Source organism: Cavia porcellus, unplaced genomic scaffold (assembly GCF_034190915.1).
Source record: "Cavia porcellus strain 051 isolate PalLab524CR breed Dunkin Hartley unplaced genomic scaffold, mCavPor4.1 scaffold_2, whole genome shotgun sequence".
NCBI lineage: Eukaryota > Metazoa > Chordata > Mammalia > Rodentia > Caviidae > Cavia > Cavia porcellus.
In genome coordinates, this window is record NW_026947485.1 from 76198699 (window position 1) to 76218601 (window position 19903).

At 47.9% G+C, this 19903-nt stretch overlaps 1 protein-coding gene across 2 annotated transcripts in view; it reads right to left on the reverse strand.

The window, feature by feature from the left end:
* Nucleotides 1–19903, reverse strand: part of Fbxw4 (F-box and WD repeat domain containing 4) — a 79965-nt gene that overhangs the window by 35090 nt on the left and 24972 nt on the right. Inside the window, exon 5 of one of the 2 annotated variants that reach the window (XM_013158392.2) lies at nt 18242–18336. The exons of the other annotated variant lie outside the window; for it this stretch is intronic. Within the exon in view, the coding sequence (XP_013013846.2) occupies nt 18242–18336 (95 nt within the window). The remainder of the gene's footprint in view (nt 1–18241; nt 18337–19903) is intronic. 2 annotated transcript variants of the gene reach the window in all.

Sequence of the window (19903 nt, forward strand, 5' to 3'; positions counted from 1 at the left end):
CCAGTACAACACACACAGATACCATAGCCTCATTAGAGTTTTTGGTTTTGGGTTTTGTTTTTTTTTTTTTGCCTTTGCTTTTCTCTGGTACTGGGGATCAAACTCACAACCTCATGCTTGCCAGGCAGGCACTTAAGCTGCTGAGCTAAATCCCCAGCCTCATTAGAGTTTTTATCACTCCTTTTACTGCCAACCAGTGAGACTTCTAAACACTTAAAGACCGCTCCATCTCTTTCTTTTCCTTGCTCCAACTATGGTTTCAAACTGCTAGCTGATCTGCAAAGTTATGAAAAGCAATTCCTGTTTCTTTCTCCATCCTGAATACAATTAAACACTTAAAAGGAAGAGAAAGAAAGAAAGACGACAGACAGACAGACCGACCCTGGGGAATCCCCAAAGAGGCCCACTATACCCTTCTTTGCATAATGAAGCTTAATAATGAAATGCCCCGCACTCTAATTAGTAAGAAATGTTCGTTTTCTCCAGTTGAACACCCCCCACAGGTATATCTAATTTGTTTCCATGCTTGCTTCTCTCCTCCATGGCGTTTGCATTTATTGGTACGATGCTTTTGTGGCCTCCCAGTCAGCTCCTAAGGAACAGCCTAGAGGGAGGACCGGTGCCTGCTCTAATCCTGGAGCTCCAGGCTGACCATTCCTGACACTGTAGCACATTATCACACGCACATTCACAGTCTTTCCCAGGCTGTCTGCAAAACAGAAGGGAAGGAAGGAACAGTACTTGGAAAAATTAAGGAAAAAGGAGCAGTAAAAGGAGGAAAGGAAAGGGTGGGTATTACTGGGAATGTCTATCACTTAATGAAAGAAGTATCCTTGCAAACAGTGGCCTAACACAGGAGCTGCTGCTTTGGTGTGCCCCTCAGAGACCTGAGTACCTCAAAGCTTTTGAGCTCGAGCTTCTCCCCCTTGCTGGGGCTGGCAGCAAGGCCAGCATCAGTGCCCAAGACAGTCTGAAAAGCGCCAACAGCAGCACAGAGGGGCCACTGTGCTCGGCAAACCCTGAGGGCACCTTCCAGGGCCATCTCTGCCTTCTGATCTGTATGGGAAGGGAAGATATATTCCTGTTCTGAATCCCTGCTCCTCAGAGGAAGGTCTCCACAACAGCCTCCAGAAGCATGGCCTGGCCACAGCTGGAGGCCAGGTCCCAGCCACTGACAACTTGATGCCCAAGGCTCAGAGGTTTCACTCTTCCCAGAAGCAGAGTGCCAGACCTGGGCGGAGGTCCCTAAAGTATCCTGCCAAGTCACATGTTTGTACCTTCTCTCCTCGCAAGCTTAGGGCTCACACAAGGCACAGACCCTGTCTGCATGAAAAACAAGACATTCTGCTCAGCAGTTCCCCAAAGTTTCACCTGTCACTGTGCCCCGCTCTCCTCATAGAGGAAAATGCCTCCCATTCAGCACCTACTCTCCAGGGACTGTGCCTTCCAGGGCTGCTGACTTCCCAAAGCTCCTGGGCCACTCTGCCTTTTGCTGCAGGGCCCGCTGGTTCCTACCCCTCACCACCGCTTCAGTCTTGGTCTCCATAGCTGACTCACGATCTCCCAAGACCCTCCTGCTTGCCCCGCCTCCTGAACCCCTGCAAACAAGGCCCTGCCCTGGCTTCCTGAGGCTCACAATCTGTGCTCTTGCCAGACTTGGGCACAAGGGGGGTTTAACTCACTTCAAGCTGACAGCCCACAGGGTAGAACTAACTGCCCCCCTCAAGGGGTGGGATGGTGCCAAGCAAGCGTGTGCTGGAGTATCCCAAGGTGCTCTTGTTCTCGAGGCACCCCACGGTGGTCTGTGACAGACGCAGGGACAGGGGATCCTCTGCCAGCCAGAGTTGGCATCCTGTCCTACCTCTCAAATCTGCCACCAGCCTCTAGGGCTGCAGACCCTCCAAGAAGAGGCCCTGTAAGACAAAGACCTGAGGCCCCCCCAGCCTGGCCTCCCAGGCTAACACAGGCCCGCATTAAAATCAACACTCCGTGAACACACAAAACTGACAGGACAGAGGGGGAGTACGCATGGGGTACAAAGATCAGGCTCTCAGGAGACGCGGCCTGTTGGTCTCCCATGTTAGCTCCAAGTGACTAAGCTCAAGCTGGGAAATAACGCCACCGCAGCGGCCGGGGTCCGCCTGGGCTCCAGGCCTGGTAGTCTTTTACAGAAGATGCCTCTGCCTGGAAAAAAAACTGCAAGCATTGTAGGGGACCATTAGCACACAAGCCCCTGCACATTCCTCTGAGAAGCAAGAGGTCCCTAACCCCTGCTCTGTCCCACAGCGACCTCACGCACAGGCCAGGGGCACACTTCATATGCCACCTGGTCCTTCCCCCAGGGGCCCCCAGCTCTGTGAGCGGTGGGAAGGGGCCCGCCAAACACCCTGGCTTCATTGTGCCCCAGAAAGAGGGGACTAATTACTTGCCTACACTCGGGAGCATCCAGGGAAAAAACAGAGGCCAGTGGAGGAGAGAAGGTGGGAAATTTGGGTGGGGGGAGAAAGCCACAGGATACATTTCAAAGTTTCTCTAACAATTTGGAGGTGGGGCAAGAAGCCTGCTCCCAATGTGAAATCATACAGAGGTCAGAGCAGGGTCTCCAACCCTTGTGAGAAAGTGGTGAATTGGGACGGTTTATCAAACGATGATTTTTTTTTTTTTCTTTTGAAACCAGAAGGCAGAAGCTTGGACAATTCTGCAGATGTGCTTGATGAGTTAGGGACAAAAATGGCCCTTCTCTGCCCCCGCCTCTCCTCCCTCTGTAAGGGCTCCCATCGGGGGTCGCTTCTCCCTCCACTGCCTCTCAGGGCCTCCCCTCCCCTCTTCAGTGGTCAGCACAGACCCCCACCCACTGCTCGCTATTGTACTCTTGGCCTTTGGACATACTGACAGGGCCTTTATGAGACCCCAATCAAGACCCTCATGTCACAGGTACCTAGTAGAGACACCAGATCTTTTGAAACAAGGGACAACAAGGAAAATCGGCTGGCCCATTGTCTCCGCTTGGTGCTAAGTGAGATGAAAGGGGCCCAGGCCCCTCCTCACAGCCCGCCTGCCAATCACCTCTAGTTATTAAGGTCACAATGTGTAAATTCTTTTGACCTGCATCTAATCAAAGATTCACCGGCCCTTTCAAACCCGAATGGGGAGGAGGAGAGAGATTCCCTCCCATAAACCTAGCAAACTCTCCTTCAATAAAATTTCTCCCTCTGATTCCTCCTTTGCTTCTCATCTCCACCCACTCGCTTTCCTTACTCCGCCCTCCTCACCACTAGCTTCAAACGCAAATGACAAGTCCTATGGAATTACTACCCAAAGGAATCTGAGAAGGACTAGCAAGTTTTTATTCAAGTCTCTCTTTACAGAAAAGGGTTTCAGACAGGCATAGCTGCCCAAGCAAGCCCAGAACCTGTGCAGCCCATGGCTTGGATGCTGAATATCTTCAAAAGCAGTAGGCTCAGCAGTTTCCTCCTGGCTCCAAACCGGCCCACGGGCCTTGCCTACCCTCGGCAGTGTCTCTGGAGGAAGCGGTGGGGTGAGGAGCTGCTGTCAACCTCCAAAACTGCTCTGAGACCCACTGGCTGGGTGTGTGGGTTGAGGGGGGAAAATACCAAGCTCAAAGTAGACAACTCTCTAGGAAAAAGAAAATCCACAGAATAGAACAACAGATAATGGAGAAAAAGCCAGAGGAAAGAACTTGAGAAAGAGCAATTTCAAACTAATTATAGTTTGAAAACAAAACGCTGAAATCACTCAAGGAAAATGAAATGCTTGCAAACCTTCTACATCTGTATCAACATTGTGCCTTTCTACCTGTATGTGCTATCTAGCAGTTGGAGCAGGGAAGAGGCCTTACCAGCAAGGCAGTGGCCAACGTATTTATGTAAGACGCCAGGACATACTCATCTGCCTACTGTCCACTCGTGCAGGTGCACTGCTCCTCCCCAGCTCTTAGCTTTCCTGCTGCCCTCTGCTTGGCCCCTTTGCCTCTTTTGATTTGTTCTGTGCCACTGTCATTATTTCACTCTGCATTTTCTTTGGTGCTAACCCTCAACATTGTCTCCACACTGAGACCTTCTATATCTGGACCCCATGGCTGAGACCCAAACTGCCATGCAATCTCTGGACATTGCCACTTCATGTAAACCAGAACTGAGTTTCCCAAACTGGGATTCTATCTGCTCCCAGGCCCACAGAGTACTCTGGATCTTTTCCCTCCCTCCGTGTAATCAGGACTACCTACCAACGTTCTCTGGGAGCCAAGGCTGTCTTCCCATTGCCCCTGCGGGGCCAGCCCTCTCTCACTGCTGAGGAAGAGGACTCCTGAAAAAGGCTCCAAACAGCCTCAGTCTCCTCCTCCAAAGAGTCCTACACCCTCCACCATGGTAATCATTTAACTGCTCCAGTCTGCTCAGAAACTGTCCATGGTCCCTATTTTCCAGGGAAGTCAACCCAGCCCTTCAAAGCCATCTAAAACCAGGCCCCAGACTTTCCCTCTAGTCAGCCAAACTGTCTACTCTGAACCTACTTAGATCTTCTGCATCCTCTTTCTGACTTTGCTCGTGCCAGTCCCTCGCCTGAATTTTCCTTCTGCAGTGGAAACAGGCATGTCGTACAAGCCTAACTTCAAACTCGTGTCACCCATGAAGCTCCCCTGACTTAACAAGTCCACTGTTTTTCTCCAATTTCCTGCCAAGAACCACAGCCAATGGCACTCAAGCTGTTTCCACCAAACACAGTACATTGCTGCTGAGTACACACACCGTGCTTCAAGCTCCTATCAACCACTTCCTGGGCTGTGCCACTCTGGTGACCTCCTGCACAACAGCACCCAGTATACCTGTGAGAAGGCACTGAGAAGGGTGCACGAAAAAGAAAAACATTTAGTGCTCTACACTGGGCTAAACCTCTAGCTAGGTTTTGTTTTGAGTTTTGTTTTGCAATACAGAACTGGGGATTGAAGGGCTGCCACACTAAATTACGTCCCCAGCCCTTTAAAAAATGTTTACTTTTCCTTTTTTCCTCTTTTTTCTTTTTTGGGTCTTGGAGACTCTGCTGTCTCCCTACATAGTTCCCCAGAGGCTAAAATGACTTCTAGTTCCCACAGTGTGTGGGCCAGAAGCACAGTTCCAGGACCAGCTTAAGGCGCAGGGGTCTGGTGCAGCCTTTCCTGGGTGTGCGAGATACCCTTTCAGTGGCCCAGTACCCCTCTTGCTACAAGGTTAAGACTGGCCTTGAACTTGCTGTGTAGCTCAGCTAGCTTCAAATTCCTGCCTCAGCCTCACCATGCCCAACTGTCTGTGTTTCTCGAGACACATTCTCACTTGCACAAATACTTAGACTGGCCTTGAAGTATACAACCCAGGCTGGCCTTGAACTCACACTGATATTTCTGCCTCAGCCTCTCAAGCGTTTTGATTACAGGCACACTTAAAATTTTTATTTTGAGACAGGCTCTTACTAAGTCGGTAAATTATCCAGGCTGGGCTTCAACTTGCCATCTTCCTGCCTCAGCCTCCTAAGTAGCTAAGATTATGGGCATGTACCACTACTTGTAGCTCATCTTGTTTTAAGCCAGTATTTTTATTTATTGCTTTCCCCCAAAATGGTCCCACACGCAAAACATGTTTAATGGTGCAAAAATAAAAGTAAAGAAGAATCTTTTAGGAGCTATGAAAATATTCTACGAGCTGAGGATTTGGTACATGCTCGTAATCCCAGCACGCTGGGAGGATGAGGCAGAAGCACCATACATGTGAGTCCTGCTTGGGCAATCTAGCAATTTAGCCACAGCTTCCTTATCTATCTATCTGTCTGTCTGTCTGTCTGTCTGTCTATCTATCTATCTATCTATCGGTAACTTTTTAAAGGGGCCAGTGATGTATACAGCTCCAAATCCCTGGGTTCAGGCCCCAGTACTGAAAAAAAATCTTACAACTGAACTGTGGTGACAGTTGCACAACTCTAAATTTGCAAAAAGACAAGCAACTGCACAGAGAAACTGCACATTCAGAATCGGTGTGCTTCCTGGTGTACAAGGTATAATTCATTAAGCAAAGCTCTTTAACAATGTAAATATAGATTTGTGTATATTTTAAAGCAGTGACAAAGTTTATTTGAAAAAATGAAAGTAAAATGTGAGGGAGAAACTGGCTCTGCAGAGTGAGCTTGGAAAAAGTGATATAAAAGTATAGCCTTGGAAGACAAAGGTTGGGCTTGGTGAGGAAAGCCACAGTAGCCAGATCCACGTATCCTTAATTTAAATAATTATGTAAGGAAAAAAACTAAGTTGCCTGATATTGAAATAGACATTTAAATGTAACTTATATTCTTCTTAATTATAAAACAGGACCATTATAAAAAATTTTAAAGTTTCTTTTTAAAAAGAAAGTAAATGTCAACAGAAACCTACCACGTAAGAAACAACCATGAGGAGATAGTCAAAGAAACTATTGTACTATTTTGTGATTTTTGCTCATTTTGCAGTCTGGTATGACATCTTCCGGGTCCAAAAATATGCATCCATGTCATCTCTTAATGGTTACACTGCACTCCATTGAGCAAATGCACTAGTAGGAAATGCACTACTAAACTAAACTCTTATTAAAGAACACCAATAAGTTCTGATGGTAATCTCACACATACATCTTACGTCCTTGTTTGGGTACCTCCTTAGGATAAATTCCTAGAAGTGGAATTTATGTGTTAAAGTTTTTCATGTTCCTATTTTGATACTCAGTGCCAACCTAATACAATTTTAAAATTCACATTCTTGGACCCATCCATACCAATCTGTAAAGAAGGATTTTCCTGACCACAGACCTTTTTTGCTTTTTTATTTTTTCTTTCTTTTTTTTGTCTTCTTGAGACAGGGTTTCACTATGCAGTCCAGGCTGGCCTTGAATTCATTTTGTAGCCCAGGCTGGCCTCAAACTCACAGCAATCCTCCCGCCTTAATCTCCGAGTGTTGAGATTATAGACATACACCACCATGCCTGGAAGGCCACAGACTTCTAACAAGTAGAAGACTCCTTTGAATAATATGGGTTTTTTTCTATGAATTTTTAAAAAATTATCAACCACAGTTTACCCAGCACTCTGGTAAGGGTCAAATCAACAGGGAAAGGAGAACACTTCAGATGCATTAACTCAAGTGTTCTTTCCCCTTTGCCAAATGTTACAAACTCACCTCCAACCAGGTTGACCCTGGTGAGTTAGCAGAGGATCCTACTTAGTTACCCGCTGGCCTTCTCCCAGGTAGGGACTGAGATAAGAGACCCATGGTTGGCCAGGTCAGCTAACACTGCAGCTTCAACAAGGCATACAACAGCAGGAGAACAGCAAATACTCTGCAACAGCACAGTCCTCAGGAAAGAGATGGGGTCACTGCTCTGCACCCCAGAGGCCATGGTGCAACGAGCCTCATAGGAGGAGTCTGTCCCTAGGCTGGCCAATTAAATCTGGACAGAATCCTACTATGCTTTGAGAGCTACGGAGCTGTGCCCAGGCATCACAGGCCTGACTGGGGCAAGACCTGGACTAATTTCTCTTTTAAAATCTCTTAATCTGGCTGATGCTAGAGCATCCCAGGGCTCTGGATTTCATTCCCAAGATTGAGAGGGAAAAAATCCATGTAGGGAGGGAGAGATACTTTAGGTAGCCACAGGCAGAAGTAGGTACATGATCTGACACATTTCAGCCTTTCCCTCAGCCAGTGCACATTATGGGCAATGCAGCCCCACACAATGGAGGCAAAGAAGGTTTTTCAGTTACTCAGTGGTCACTGCCACTGGGTACGTTTATGCTGGAAAAGCTGTCCTCCACGTGGCCCTCTGGTTTTTCCTTCACATTTCCCCATCTAGCTCAGCAGCTACGGTCAGTCTGAAGCTTCTCACCTGATCTCCTGCTATGCCAGCACAAGGAAGGAGGAAGCCAGCCCTTCCAATCTTTGCCTCTGGTATCATCAAAGCATCCAGAGGCAACAACAGACATAAGTATCTCTACCCTGGAAGCAGAAAGCACAGGAACCATGGAAAAAGGCCCGCTGGTCTCACATTCTGTTTATCGATCCTACCCACTAGTGTTGAGGGATCAGAAAGAAGCATTAGATGAAGAGCCCTGGTTTTACCACCTTCCCAAAGTGGCCAAGTCCTCACCCAAGAATTAGAAGCTTTAGTCCCCATGGCCAGCATTTACATTTTCTAAAGTGCACTGACTAAATGAGGCTGCTATTTTTCAGTTTACTGTGCAAGTCAACATATCACACCCTGGCTTCCATGGCCCTTGTTTACAGGGTGGATTATGGCTTTGCTGCAGGAAGAAGTAGAGGAGATGGCAGGGCGAGCAGAGCAGGACCACAGACAAGTCTGAACAAGATTATCTGGAACACATGCGGAAGATCACAGCAAAATGTGATTTTAAGTTATTCTGCTCTACTAAAAGCTTCTCTCTCATTACTTGAGATTCTCACCTGCAAATTATAACACTGTTGACAATTTTGGATGCTAGCACATCCTAACTAGCACCCCACCTGTCCCCTTTATACTTCTGGTACCTGCTCATGTTTTTAATTTGCATTGCAAAATCTGAACAAGGAAAGCTTCTGAAAAAAGTAATTTCCTGGGCCAGTAGCTCCTGGACTAATATTCGCTTTGCAATTACCAACACTTCTATTTGCTTTGCGTGTCCTCACCTCCTCCTTCTCATCCTCCTGCCCTTGTCAACACCTTGGAGGCCTGAACCAAACCTCTCTCTGATGGGGCGCCACCAACCAGGTCACATACCATCCCCTGCAAAAATGTCCCGGCCAGAGAGGAGCAACATCAAGTTTAGAAAAGAGGCAAAAAATCTTGAGTAACTGGCTTAATAGGCCACCCTACGGGCACCGGCATTGTGCCTGTAGCATACAGATATGTAAACCTCACACAAAACAAAAGAAAGCCTCTGGTCCCAAAAGTTCATGCTATAAAACTTCAAAAGAGTCCTAGTTTAAAAAAAATGTTAGAGAAGCATAGGGCTAAGCAGATGTCCAGTCCTCAGAGCCGGAGGCTTTGTAGCATGGGCCTAAAGGAATACCCACATATATTCAAGGGTTTGCTGATACAGAAGCGCATCTTCTTTGTCATCTTGCACAGAAATTCTAGTCAGTGGAGCAGAATATAGCATTTACACAAACTTCCATGATTCACAGTATCTTTTTTTTTTTTTTTTGTCTTTTTCATTTTTATCGGTAACAGGGATCGAACTCACGACTGCCTGCTTGCAAGGCAGGCGCTTATGCCGCTGAGCTAAATCCCCAGCCCCTGATTCACAGTATCTTTATCAGATTTTCCTTATGCTGATGACGCTAACATATTCCACTGCTGATGGTAAGAGTGGGCAACTCTTCTCCTTTATGTATGCGGAAAATGTCCCCGGTTCTTGGGTCCCAAGCCCCAACTGCCAAACGGAACTACATAATAATGAAACTCACTGACACTCCCTGACACAGGAAAACTGTCATGGGCCACAAAACTTCCTTTCTGAGGGCTGAGGCCCATAATTAAGAAGAACCACACATGTCTGTCCTGAACTCAGGGAAGGGAGAAAAACGACTGGCACCACAGACTGGCACCTGGAGGTCACCGGAACCAAGACTGCAGGATGGAAGGGTGAAATTCCTTTTTGAAATAAACGGGGAAACATGGAACCTGAACTTGAACCCAAGTTGAAATACTGAAATCTGTTTCAGAACAGCCTTAGAGCCACTGAAACACTGGTGGATGGGATGGTCCTTCCACTTCTAGCATGACCTCCTCCCAAAACATACCTTCTGCTGTTAAGCCACAGCCCCACTGTTTCTTTTACATTCATTCCACCACAAACCCCACAATAACCCAAGTCTACTTGGCTCAAAACACCAAAAGCAAACATCTGTCTTGAAGATCTCCCTTGGCTGATTTGAGCTTTGCAACTCACCAGATGGGGAAAGTCTTAAGTACGTGAGTGCTGTCACGACACGGCCACTGGAACAGATCTGTGCCATAAGTCAGCCGAGGATAGGCGCTTCCGCTCCACCATCAGGTCCCTCTTTAGCCTTGACAGATCAAACCCAAGCCGAAGCAAGCTCGAGATCAGTTCAGTCTCTGAGCCAAAGGTCTTCACAGTGAGGGACCAAAGCTACCCCAGCTGGGCCTCCGCTGCCCGTGCCCCAGATTAATCACCACCAGGCGGGACCTGGACAGCAGCCTGCAACCCGAGCTTTGCAGCACCTGCAGAGAGACTGCCCTGGTACCTCCCTCACGTCATGGGCAGGACCCTGGGGCATGAGGGTGTGCACCTGTTGACAAGGTTACCTGGGACAGGAGGGCAAAACACTCAGCCATCTTCAACCTGGCAGATAAGTCATGGATGGTTTAGTGGCTTAGTGAAGGAAGGAGAAAAAGTGGTGATTTGGCCAATGAACAGAAAAGGAGAAGGTCCCAATGCCACCCAGAAAAGAAATCTAGCTGGAGTCCAGGAGTGGGGAATGATGCCCTCAGAGGTTACGAATGTGTGAGATGTGTGTGGTACCAATCTACAGATCCACAGAATGCTGATGGGATGGAGAGAGACCGGAGCAGAAGTGTCTTTTCAGAACATCTCCAAATGCTGCCAGATATACCATGCAAAAGGAAACTTAGAAACAAACTGATTTTTTCAGGGTATAGGGAAGCTCACTCTAAATGCCAACCTGGGATAACAGTTTCTCCAAATGATCTCACGCATGGGTGAGCTGTTTTCAGCACACGCTCATGTGGAGCCAGTGACTATGTACAAATGCATTTCTGGGGAGCAAAGAACTCTATTAAATTATAAATCCTTCACAGATGATAATCCTTTGTATTTTGTCACTTCCCCAGAAATGAGCAGAGTAAAATGTTCACGAGGCTAAAAAAATAATCATAGTCAAAAGGAGGAAGACAAGCACAGACATCTGTATCTTACAATGCCTGGTTTCATCTCTAACCTGTGCTCCTGGGATATATGACATGGCTCACAGGAAGGAAAAGTGGGAAGGAAAGTGGCCAGAATCAGATGGAAGGATGCTCTTTGAAGGGCAGAGAAAAGTACTAGTCAGAGAAGAGGAGATGGAGCCCTGTGGCACCTTCATCTGAAGAGTAACACCCCCAGCCTGACAGTTTGTACCTCCGTGGCTTCACCCCCAGGACTCCCTTTGAACCTCTGGCTGCAGCCCACAGTAAGGAAAGAGCAGTGGCTACAATTACACACTTGCTTAGGGAGGGGGAGTGGGTGCTGTATGTGACAGGGCATGAAAGGTCCCTGCCTATAAAACAGGCTGGAAAACAAACCCTTAATTTAAATGTTAATGAGAGTGCTGTGGCGACATCAGAGGCTTCCCGGCTGCCCAAAACAGCAACACCAGGCCCAGAATTTATGGCTCCCCTTCACCCTCCTGCCTCCTGCTCTGCTTCATCACCCACTGAAGTTTAAAGACAAGACAGGAAAAGAAGAGAAGAAAAGAAGAAAATGAAGAAGGAAGGAAGGGAGGGAGGGATAGAGGGAGAAAGAAAGCAATCCCTACCTTTAACATAAAGTCCATGCTTCCACTCTGGATATGACTGGTTCATTGTGTGTTGGCAGAACAGTGATCAAAGGTGAAAATGCAGGTGCGCTATACACACAACCACAAAAGTCAGTAGCACAGCAAACGCCCCTCCATCCAGAGAGGAGACAGCAGTACAGGGGGGAGGGGGCAGTGGCTGGGCAAAGGAGAGAGACTGAGTGGCCCACAGCTCTCTTTTTTACTGTTTAATTAATACATTGTTATTTGTATTTATGGAGTATAGTATAACAGTTTGATACACATACTCAGTGTTTTGTGATCAATCTGAGCATTGTAATTAGCATTTCCGCCTTCCCAAACACTTATTATTTCTGTGTGTTAGAAACCTTCAGGCTTCTTTTATCTTGAAACGTGACCTAAACTGTTGCAGGCTGCAGTTACCCTACTGTGCCGCAGAAGCCACAGCTCACTCTTCCCCCTCCACTGTTACCCACTTTACTTGTTTGCTTCTCCTGTCCATCTATGCCCCTTGGCTCACAGTAGTTTCCCCAGTAACTACAGGGGAAGATCAATGCTTCAGCAGTATCTAGTGAAAGAAAGAAGTGGAGGAGAGATGGGAAGGAAGACAGAGAGAAAAAAAAAGAGAGACAGAGTCGGAATCAAGTCAGAGGTGGGAAAGGAGTTTCAGTACTGAGATCGAGGGATGGCAACAAATCCCTTCCAGCAAGGAATCCTGATGCATTGACTCTGCACCCACAGCATCCGGCCCTCCGCAGTAGCCTCTGCTTCTACTTGTGGTGTTTTAAGTCAGCTCTTGACAGCTGAGCCAGCTGTACTGGCCAGGGAAGCTGCTCCCACAAATGGGTTCTGGGCCAGCCAGAGATGGAAGGGTGCTGGTCTCAGGCCAGCGGCTCAGCACATGTGCCCATCTTACCTTGAGGAATGGCTAAAATCCAAAGCCTTGAAGACCTGAAATCCACCTCTGTGGCATTTGGTTCTTGCTACTGATATGGCTGTCTGGGAAACTTGGATCTGCAAGAGCAGTGACTGCTAGGTGAAGGGCACTGGACTGGGATTTAGTAGGACTGGACTTCAATGTCACAGCACCTCCCTCTTATGCCTTTCCAGGGTGACTCATTTTGGCTCCGCACGTGGGCCATCTAGCACTATCTAGAGTCTCCATCTTTCTCCACTATGCCAGCCCTGCCCCTCTGTGGTGTCCTGTGCCTCTGACTACTCTGTCCAGGGACCAGGTATAGGATACTCCCTCTTGCGTTCTACTGTCTGGCAAAGGGGGCACTTTGCTGAGCTCTTCATGTCTCCTTTTTCCAGACAGGCCTCAGAAAGGAGGACAGAGCTCTCTTCCAAGACAGCCATGGCCCTTCTGTCACCAGGAGGACATCAGAGAGAGTACTACAAAGCTGAGTCTTTCTTCAAGTGATCAAGGCTGAGGCTCCCCTTCACAGGCAACTATCCACCGCCAGCCAGAAAGAACTCAGAGACACACTATGCACTGCTGATTCTTCTTCCCGGAAAGGTACTGAGTGAGTTATGAAGCCCAGGGCCACCAGACTGCTATACGTGGGAACCAACAGAATCTTCACTGAAGGCTGCCTGCCTCTTCTTCCAGGCCTTCGGCCTCTCTGAGTACACTCCACATGCAGTTACCTCTCAGTAAAGAAAGATGCATTTCAGCAGGCTGGTGGACAGTGCCCACCACACACAGCACACGGCAGCTGCTGGAACAAACATCCTGTTCTCCCAGAAGCCCCCACTCCTGACCAAACAGTGTAATGCACAGTGATCGCTTTCCTTCCAGGCTCACCCTCACCGCTGGGAGAAATGAAGCAAGAAGAGGCACCTCCTCCACCAAAACCCCCCAGAGGCCGCAACTCACTTTACAAATTTGAATTGGTACATTTCATGCAGACTTGGACTAATTCCCCCCAAAACAAACAGGTCACCGCAGTAAGCAAAGTTACACAAAATTATATTGTATATTTAATAACACAGCTAAGTTAAATTTCTACAACTATATTACTCATATATTTCCCTGATGACAGAAAGGGGAGAGAAGGGATTAAAATGCAAGAATCCAGGAAGACTCCCTGATCACACTCACCCACACCAGGGCAGCACTGCCTGAGATGGGCAAGGGCTCTGCTGAGCAACTTCTTCTTGCAGACCAACAGACACAGAGCCCGCAGAGGAGGAGGGCTGTGTGCTCCCCTTCCTGCCCTTCTCAAACAGACAGGCCTGGTCTCTCCAAGTACCCACTGCAGGCTGGACAGGCTCAGGAAACTGAAGATCTCCGTGCACACGCACTCCCATAACAGTGCAAGTGTCTATGGCTCCCTAGGTGACCTGGCTCCTCCTGTGTGCTGCCTGTCACCTCTCCCTGCCTTGGCTCTGCCCTACAAGAGGACAGACTGCTCCCCAGACCCCACACAACCTGCTGGGGTGACGGTTACCCTCCAAGATGCTGCAGATGAGCACAACAATGGCCCAGAGGCCTCACAACAGGCTGGAAATGACACAGATTATGGCCTCGGTTACCAACCAGACACACCGCCCTGCACTGATCATCCGTGTGCCTCGATGTCTCCTTTTGTCCAAAAGAAAAAAGACACTGTCTCCCCAGCCAGAGAGCCTAGCTGGTGGCACTCAGGCTAGCCTGCTCTCACAGTGATGCCCCATCCTCTAGCTCACTGAGGAAGCTGTCACACAGGAGCAGGGTGGGAAGCAGGTGGGAGAATCAGAGGAGAGGTGGAAGGGAACAAGGCCAAGTCTCAACAGCCTTGTTCTGAAGGACTTACTTTATCCAGCTGGAGGAAACTGTAAAATGGGAGTAAAAAAATCACATAGTCTTGCTTTTAGCGGGTTTGTTTTTAGAGTTTGTGGCTAGCCTCAAACTCCCAGCAGTCCTCCTGGTTCAGCCTCCCAAGTGCTGGGATTATGTGCCACCATGCCTGTCTGTTCTCAAAACCCTGCTTTTTTGTACTACTCACTAGTAAGGGTTCAGAATTCAATGTGACTTTAGGAGGCTGCATCTCTGAGACCAATACAGCTGGACATGTTCCTGCCTCATAACTACCCTCAACAAGGCCTTTCACACTGGGCCCAACACGCCTCTTTAGTTTCCTCCTTTCACTCATTCCACAGCCGCAGGTGGGACTTTCTCTGAGGAAGAAGGCCTCATGTGTATTTACAACAAGATTATTGGTGGCAGAACAAGAAGATGGGTAGCTGGGCACATGGAGGCAGAAGGCAAGGTCTTTGGCTGCCACCTTCCTTCAAGCTTCCTGTCTGCTTCTATACTTTTCAGCATCTGAACAGGCTCTGAGCACATAACTGGAATTAAGTATCATCCTCCACAACTGTCTACAAAGCAAGAATTCAAGATCTCCAAAGAAAAGGAAGGGAACATGTGGACACAGGACAGAATGCGTGCCTTCTCCTGGACAACGGAACCTCCTAGTAGGCTGAGGCCTGGAGGGTCCCTGTTTCATATTACAGGTGTCTGATTTCATACACAAGAAAGTAAGTTAGAAAATCCCTAGGAGCAAAGTTAAGTTAGATAAACTGATCTGATAAATTGTTGCAAACAAACAAAAAAAAGAGCTTGAGGAAATAGCAGTGCCAGGTCTCCTAACTCCCCAGGATTTGTCTACCTACGCCAGGGAGCACCATGGGCCTAGTAAATTGACAGGTAAACGAGAAATACTAGCCCTTGAGAATGCCTGCTTTCCAGGATCACAAGACATTTATGATACCACAATCACACTCAACAGCAATGGTGGCAAACAGACAACAAAAGGCACCCATCAAGGGCAGGAACATTCCAGGGGGAAGAAATAAGAGAACAGTGATTTCGACCCCACCTCAAGTCCCCACCTCAAGAAGATTAAAAAACAGAATTATAACTCCCCAAGGGCCAAGAAAGACCCAGAAAGCCCAGGGAATTGGCTTGAGAGCGTTTAAAGCCACAAAGGAAACAGTATACACGATAAAAAGTAAATTCTGTCAACACAATGGTGTAGTTATTGTACCTTTCCAGGGTCTTTTCAGGCAGTACATTCTTTCAGCCATCTTCACAATAAACTAGTAAGAGCTACTAAGAAAACAATCCTTGCACTAAGGGGATGAGGCCATTCAGGCTGGGAGGGCATGGTCACCGCGGATGCCCTGTGAGAAGAGGGCAGAGCAAGCTCATCTCCCAGAATGCTTGAAAGAACAGGCACCGGGAGCCAGTGCCCACCAGAGGTGGAAAATGGATGCGTTCACTGAAAGGTTCAAAGCTTAGACACAGTGAAAAGAAACTGATCTACAAGGAAACATCACATCAGGTAAAGGACACTCTTCAAAGTAGAGGGGAAAAAGGGAACAGAGATACCAACAGCACATGCCCTAATCATTGAGCATAAAGAAAGCACCCCCAAAACAAACTTTGTACAAAGACTCCAAGACACCACCTGTGGGAACATCATCTCAAACCACACAGGTCAAGAGCTGAGCAGCTGCTCAACTATAAGCAAGAGAATCATCCAAGACCAAGAAAATATTCCAAGAAGCCAAGAAGACTCTGAAGATTGTGAGGGAAATGCAGGGCCAGCTCTCCACCAAGCACAAGAGGTAGTAAGGGCTTAGCAGAAGGTCTGCTCGGAGCAGTGACCATGACTAGATGTTGCTAGAAGTGCTGTCACACAGTAGTAAAATATTAGAAAGCTAGGTCCTCCCCTGAAGCCAGTCTCCAAACTGTGACCCCAGATCCAACCTCGCGCTCACTGATCTCAGGTGCTCCTAACGAGGAGGGCAGACACTGCTCTTACCCTCCTGCCTGGCAGTGCCTTCAGCAGGTTCCTGCTCTCTCCGGTAAGAAGGGCCTGACACTCCAGAGGAAGGAGCGGGGAAGCGGGGTGGGACATGGGTCATCTCCACTTCTGTCTACCCTGCCACCACCAGCCTCCAGAAGTGGGCAGAAGTCTACAGGCGACTACTAAGACACGGTAACAGGCACCCTTGTCACCTCTACTCCCTGCCCCGCCTTCCTCAGTCTTTACATACACGAGCCACAGGCTCCCAAGCCTGGTTAATATGCTTGAAGAAGGGCAGTACTGGGGAGGAGACACAGCTCAGGGGCTCCATTCTCCACTCCCCACCTCAGCCCCCTGCTTCCACACATTTAGCCTCTCCACTCCCTGCTGGTCTTTCCTAGGATTGCTAGAATGATTTGTTCTGAACAGGGACAGGTTTATAGGTTAGCCGACACCTCTGCTCTGTGGAATTTTAATTAACTTCTCCCATCGTCAATATGCTAAGGAACGGTCTCCATTCCTGGGGTCAGCAATGTGTTTCAGGTCTTGCTATATCAGCCGTCAAATTGAAGAATTAATGACGTGGCTAATCGGCTCTAATTCTTAGGAAGAAAAAATCTGAAAGGGAGTTACAAGAGGGAGCAGGAGGAGGGGTGCAGGCTCCAGGAGGTGAGGAGAAAGGGGGTTAGGGACTGAGCAAAGGGAGGGCCAACTTGCTTATAAAACAAGTGACAGACTCAACCCAGCACTGGACAGTAGCATCCTACAACTGGCCCACCTCCATCTGGGTGGCATGAGGGGTGATGGAAGTAGGCAAAGACCCTGCTTATACCATGACCTGGGCAACATGCTGTGTACATGGGCTGAGGGGCTTGGCCATGCTTCAAAGAGTCCAGAAAGCAGAAGTCGGGGTGCAAAGCTCACATTCATATTTCTGGCAAAGGGGAGGGTAAAGCCACCATCAAATGTTTCTGCTCCTCCACATCCATATATGTGGATACATATCCAAGCTTTCCTGACAACGCCAGCCTGTAAGGGGCTACTCCACAGGACATCTTCCAGAGGGAACAAAACAGGGATGGGAGTGGTAAGAGCAGGTTACTGATCCTGTAACCTCCCAGAGATGCTGGCAGGCCTCTCCTTCGGAGCAGCCCCGAAGGCCTTCTGCTCCAAAAAGGACACCCTTATTAAGAGCTGCACTCAGTTATAAGAGCTGGACTCTTACAAACTAGTATGGTTTCTTTTCCTTAACATTTCTGAGGTTGGGTGCTTAGGAGATCAATCCCTGGAAAGTTATCCCAATCCCATGAATATATGAAAAGACTTCAAGTCTCTACGAGAGTTTAAAAATCTCCAAGATGCAAGGTCCTAAATTCGATTGCCAGTACCAAAATAAAATAAAATCTCCAAGACAGTGGCTCAAAGCAACCTAGAATATACAGGTGAAAGATTTTCTAGCTTATCTGACATAGTAATATAAAAGCATTGCAGAAAGCCCTCTATTTACAAACACTCAAGTTGTGAACTTCACAGATAAAAATGGACCTCACATTACAAATATTCTTAAATGCAAGCAAATTGTGGAAGTCACTCCCGTGTCTGCCAGGCATTATCACAGTTGTACTGCTGTGTGCTTACTGTACCGCTCGAGAGTGTACAGTAGTACAGGGCTCAGTCAGAGCCCAGGATGCCCAGAAGGAAGAAGACGACTAGCACTGATGGGGAGGAACTGCTAGGACGCATTGTGTATCTGTGTCAGACTCACTTTGTTGGGCTTATGAATTAATCTGGTTCATGAACATTCTCCTGGAACAGAACTCATTCATAAGTCAGGGCTTACTGTATACAGAACAAATCACATCCAAAACGGCTCCCTTACCTGAGTAATGGGCTGATAGCAATGGACCAGACTCGGTCTTCAGTCTGGATGGCGTGTAAGCACTGCCCTAGTTGGCCTGAGGCCAAAGACCACACCTGGAAACAGGAAAGAAAATGCTCTCATTGGCATTGCCTGGGACTAGGGGGAAGGAAGAAAGATGCATCAGGTGGGTGAGCACACCCAAGGAAGCCAGGAAATGGGGCGTTCTCTCTGTTCTGCACACACAGAGCTCAGGCATCAGCAGAAGCAGCTCTACAGCTTTGGGCTTTGCTAAACTCAGACGCACCCTGACTCTCAGTCCTAACCACCCTCTGCCTGCCACCAAAGGCCATCAGGTGTCAGGCAGTTTCATACTAGGGAATTGGAGATTCCATGTTCCTCGCCTGAGACCTGACTAACAGGGACAGGACGGAGCTCGCCTCTCACAGCAACTTCTCCACGTCTGAGAATCTTCCTTCTCCTGTCTTTTACCAAGATTTTACTTTCAGCAAGCAGAGAGAGAAAGGTGGAGGTGCAGCAGAAGACTAAAAAAAAAGCTGCAAGAGAAGAAGAGAATGGAGGAAGAGGAAAAGAGCCTTCAAGTCAGGGAGGAGATCATTGTTTGTTTGGTCATATTGCCCAGGACCCAATGCTATTCATGTCAACAGGGAATTTAGCACCTAGCATCACCAAAAGTAGCAGAAAAGCTTAACTCTTTTAAGCTTCCATATCTCCTACAAGTTAAAAATATTGCTTAGAGCACATTATCTGGACCCTATCAGTCAGGAATGTACATTAGCAGCGACTCTGGCCTTAAGTCTAATCAACACTCACAGAGCCCTCTCAGCAGTCAGTGCATTTAGAAATCTTCCATTAAGCACTGTTCTCCCCCTTACCTCACCCTCCTCCAGATGACACACGAGGGATATAGGTCTCTAACCAAACAGAAAACCTCAAATGCACAGGGCTGTCCCCAGACAGTAGCCACAGAGGGGTCCTAAAGCAGCCAGATGGATCGGTGACCTCTCAAGGTCCTGCAGTGCTATAAAAGGAACACGGTGAATGCAGGGAGGACTGTAGATAGAAGAACTTTAAGGAAACATTCCTCCAGTTTAAGGAGTAGGTGATGGAGTGGGGGTGGGCCTGCCATCTTGAGTCACACGGTGTCTCTTTCCTATGAAAGGGAGAGACAGAGAGAGAGTGACTGTGTATGTGTGTGTTGGGTTGGCTGTGTGAGTATCTTTGTAACTTTTCCAGAAAAACAAAGCAAATTTAACTAGAAGATCCTGAACAAGAAGAGGCAGAAAGCAAAGGTAAACTGCAATTCTCTCTGGAATGCCAAGATTCCACTTTACTCTGGCTCTATAGTGGGCCTCTCTGTTAAAAACTACATGCACTTCTGATTTCCTCCTTTTGACTGCACAGCTTGGAAGACACCTTTCCCCTGTCCCTGATATGAACTCCCTGAGGGGCAACTTATTGCCTGTAGGAGGGAAAGGGGCAAAAGGAAGCTGATTTACAAAACCTCTGGGGACAGCCTAAATTCACTAGTGCCCTATGTGGAGAGGGCCAGTAGATTCCTCAGTTCTATAACCACAGCACAAGCTCAGAAAGCTGAGAAAGCACGTGGCCCATTGCAAGTATGACCTGAAGAGCAGCCCTCCAAGCCTGCACCACAGCACC